The sequence below is a fragment of the Cebus imitator genome, unplaced genomic scaffold, assembly GCF_001604975.1.
Source record: "Cebus imitator isolate Cc_AM_T3 unplaced genomic scaffold, Cebus_imitator-1.0 Scaffold221, whole genome shotgun sequence".
NCBI lineage: Eukaryota > Metazoa > Chordata > Mammalia > Primates > Cebidae > Cebus > Cebus imitator.
The window spans coordinates 2,292,496-2,296,300 of NW_016107536.1; the positions used below are offsets into that span (position 1 = coordinate 2,292,496).

Below are 3,805 nucleotides of genomic sequence, written 5' to 3' on the forward strand. Positions count from 1 at the left end.
ATTGCAGCACTGTTTACAATAGCAAAGACCTGGAACCAACCCAAATGCCCATCGACGATAGACTGGACAGGGAAAATGTGGCACATATACACCATGGAATATTATGCAGCCATCAGAAACGATGAGTTTGTGTCCTTTGTAGGGACATGGATGAACCTGGAAACCATCATTCTCAGCAAACTGACAGAGGAGAAGATCGAACACCACATGTTCTCACTCATAGGCGGGTGTTGAACAATGAGAACACATGGACACAGGGAAGGGAGCACTACACACTGGGGTCAGTTGGGGGGAAATAGGGGAGGGACGGTGGGTGGTGGGGAGCTGGGGAGAGATATCATGGGGAGAAATGCCAGATGTAGGTGATGGGGAGGAAGGCAGCAAATCACACTGCCACATGTGTACTTATGCAACAATCTTGCATGTTCTTCACATGTACCCCCAAACCTAAAATGCAATAAAATAAATAAATGGGAAAAAAGAGTATGATTTGCAGTAATTGATTACAACCGAGTTAACATATCAAGTAAATATTTGGTTATTTCTCCCTCATGATAAGTCATTCTATGGAAGAAGTTAGTTGAAAGGAAATAGCTCAACCTACAATAAAAGGAATTAAGGATTAGGAAACTCAAGGCCTGGGGAAGTCTGATCCTGTTGATGTGGTGTTTGTAAGCTTATCTCCTTAAATACCAAAGATCCGCTTTACCAGTAAATCTCTGAAGTTGCAGACTTAAACTTCCTTGGAGTTCGTGACAGAGATGCATTCAACAAAGGGAGAAATAACTCCCTTCTTTATATCTAAGTTGTTGCTTGTTTTTTTCCTGTACTTTTCTACATTATGTTTCTTTAGTGTTTGTAGTACAAATTCAGAAATATTGATCGCTTAAAAACTTAGGGCATAGGCTGGGCGTGGTGGCTCATGCCTGTAATCCCAGCACTTTGGGAGGCTGGGGCAGGAGGATCACGAGGTCAGGAGTTCAAGATTAGCCTGGCCAACATGGTGAAACCCCATCTCTACTAAAAATACAAAAATTAGCTTGGCGTGGTGGTGTGCACCTGTAATCCTAGCTACTTGGGAGGCTGAAGCAGAAGAATCGTTAATAGTTTGAATCCAGGAGTGAAGGTTGCAGTTAGCTGAGATCACACTGCTGCACTCCATCCTGGGTGACACACACAACTTAGGTCGAAGTGATGTAACAGAGAATGGCTTTAATTTATAATAACAATGTAAACTGAAATGAAATCACACCTCCAACTACCATGCCCCAAAAGGCCAGAATGGAAAATGTCATGTGTTGATTTGAGATATTAGGATAAAGCAGGTAGGAAAGAAAAAGCCTTCTATGTTTGTTTTTCCACAGTTTAAAAAGGCTGGGATGGTGTGCAGACAAGCAAAAGATGAGTGCGACCTGCCTGAAATGTGTGATGGTAAATCTGGTAATTGTCCTGATGATAGATTCCAAGTCAATGGCTTCCCTTGCCATCAGGGGAAGGGCTACTGCTTGATGGGGGCATGTCCCACACTGCAGGAGCAGTGCACCGAGCTATGGGGACCAGGTAGGAGGACAAATCCTTTCCTCTGTGCATGTGTGAAGAAAAATCATTTCAGATGACAGTGTTTAATCATGGCCAAAGGACCATTATGTCCTATCCTTCTTAGACACTTTGAACTCAAAATCATGGAATGGTTTTAAGACTTGAGGTTGGTTTTAGGGTTGCCAGATTTACCAAATAAAAATAAGGATGGCTCAGTTAAATTTTAATTTCAAATTAATGACAACTTTTTGTCTTAGCTTCAGCATGTCCCATGCAATATTTGAGGTGTGATTATACTAATATAAATTATTTATTTATTTGAAATTCAGATTACACTTGGTGTCCTTTTTCTTCTTCTTTTAAATCTGGCAACTCTAACTAAGATCGTAAACCCTTAGAAATATCTGTCTCTCTCTCTCTCTCTCTCTGTGTGTGTGTGTGTGTGTGTGTGTGTGTGTGTGTGTGTGTTTGTGTGTGTGTAGGGGGTACTGGGGGATGGGACAGAAACAAGGGAAGGTGGAAAAAAGAAGAACTCTGGAAATGCAGAAGGGCAATCAAGAAAACATAAAGTTCTTAAATGCTCACTTTGTCCATAACACCAAAATTTTAGAGACCATATTCTCTAATTTCACCAAGAAGAAAACTTGAAAAATAAAAGTTTAACTTAAAGAGATACCTGAAAATGTGAACAGCAATTTAAATAGTATTAAATAACTTTAGTAGAAAGGCAACTTTAGATCATATACATTTCTTGCTTATTTGTGACATATAAAAAAGTTGAACACATAGAAGTAGAAAGTAGAATGTTTGTTTCCAGGGGGTGACAGGGAGGAGGTAGGGAGATGTTGGTCAAAGGGCACAAAATTTAATTTGGAAAAAAAAAAAAGTTATTTGGACTTTCTGGATATGATGTGTATTGTGTATATGTATTTTCTTGACATACCCCCTTCCTAATAGTTTCAGATTCCCATTTAAATGACTGAAACAATATTTTAAAATAGAGAAAATCTACATATTCCTAAAAACATTTGAAAGGGGACATGGCATACCAGAAACTTTTCATAATTCCTGAAAATACAGCTAAGCCAAGATTGAGAAAATCAACAAAAATTCCTGACTTACAATGCACTGTGAAAATAAGGAACCTGGGAAATTAATAGACACAGCCCTAGAAAAACCTCCCTGTAAACTCCTCGGTCTTTGACTGCGGTGGGTTAAGAGACAATTTGAGGAGCAAAGCTCAATACCATTAGTATGTCAGGAAGCTCGCTGGCGTCCTGGAAGCAGGCCTCAGGAATCCTGCTTCCACTTCGTGAGTGTGCAAGGTTAAAGAAGGAAACAAAACTGACTTTGCTGGTTAAGAAGTTCATGCTTACTTGGCTAACTTCAATACAAGGCAAAAACCAGGAGAAAAAAATCTTTAGCACAGAGGTGAAGTTCTGAGCATCGCCTTTATTATCTTGCAGGAAATATTAACTGCAAACAATATTAAGTATTACCTCCCTTTGTCAGACTCTATGATTAGCCTCCTCCACAAGTCTGTAAACTTGCTGAGACAGGGACATTCTCTGCGCTGCTCATAGCTGCATCCTCAGTGCTTCCTAGCACAGTACCTGGCTTTAGTAAAAAGCTCAAAACTGTCTACTGAATTAACATGGACCATCTTTATCTGATCATGAAATGGAGAAAACCTCTTCAATCATGCATTTAAAGACCGCCATTATAAAAGGCCAGAGAAATCCATTTACCTAAATAAAATTCCAAATTTTACAATTCACAGAGAATTATGCACTTATTTTAAATTAATCTGGAAAGTCTGAAAAGTCTTGTAACTTTGTAAGTAATTTAAAAATAATTCTTTTTGGCATCAAATCATTCCTAAAAATCAGTTGTAATTCCAAGTATTGAATATATGGCTATGGCATAAGCAGGCCCTTCATCATGGAGAAGAAATACAAATATGTCATAGAAATTAAAATCATTTTAACTGTCCAGCAATATACAAAACCTGAATGAAAACAAGCTAATCTTCTATATTTGCTAACTGGCAAAAGTTGGCTACAGATGTTAATGTTCAATGTCAGTGAAAACGTGACCAAACAACTCCCTTCGTATAGTGCTAGTAAATATACAAATTAGCATAATCTTTACAGAGAGAAAAATGCATACACAAAATTTTTTTTTTTTTTTTTTTTTTTTTTTTTTTTTTTTTTTTTTTTTTTTTTTTTTTTTTTTTTTTTTTTTTTTTTTTTTTTTTTTTTTTTTT

General features: G+C 37.7%; 1 protein-coding gene across 9 annotated transcripts in view; it reads left to right on the forward strand.

The window, feature by feature from the left end:
- ADAM28 (ADAM metallopeptidase domain 28) overlaps positions 1-3,805 on the forward strand; it is a 75,006-nt gene that overhangs the window by 43,913 nt on the left and 27,288 nt on the right. For all 9 annotated transcript variants that reach the window (XR_001831195.2, XR_005203536.1, XM_017549757.2 and 6 more), the window contains one exon: positions 1,365-1,560. Coding sequence is in view for 7 of the 9 variants with exons in the window: in XM_017549757.2 (XP_017405246.1) it covers positions 1,365-1,560 (196 nt within the window). In the remaining 2 variants the exon portion in view is untranslated. The remainder of the gene's footprint in view (positions 1-1,364; positions 1,561-3,805) is intronic.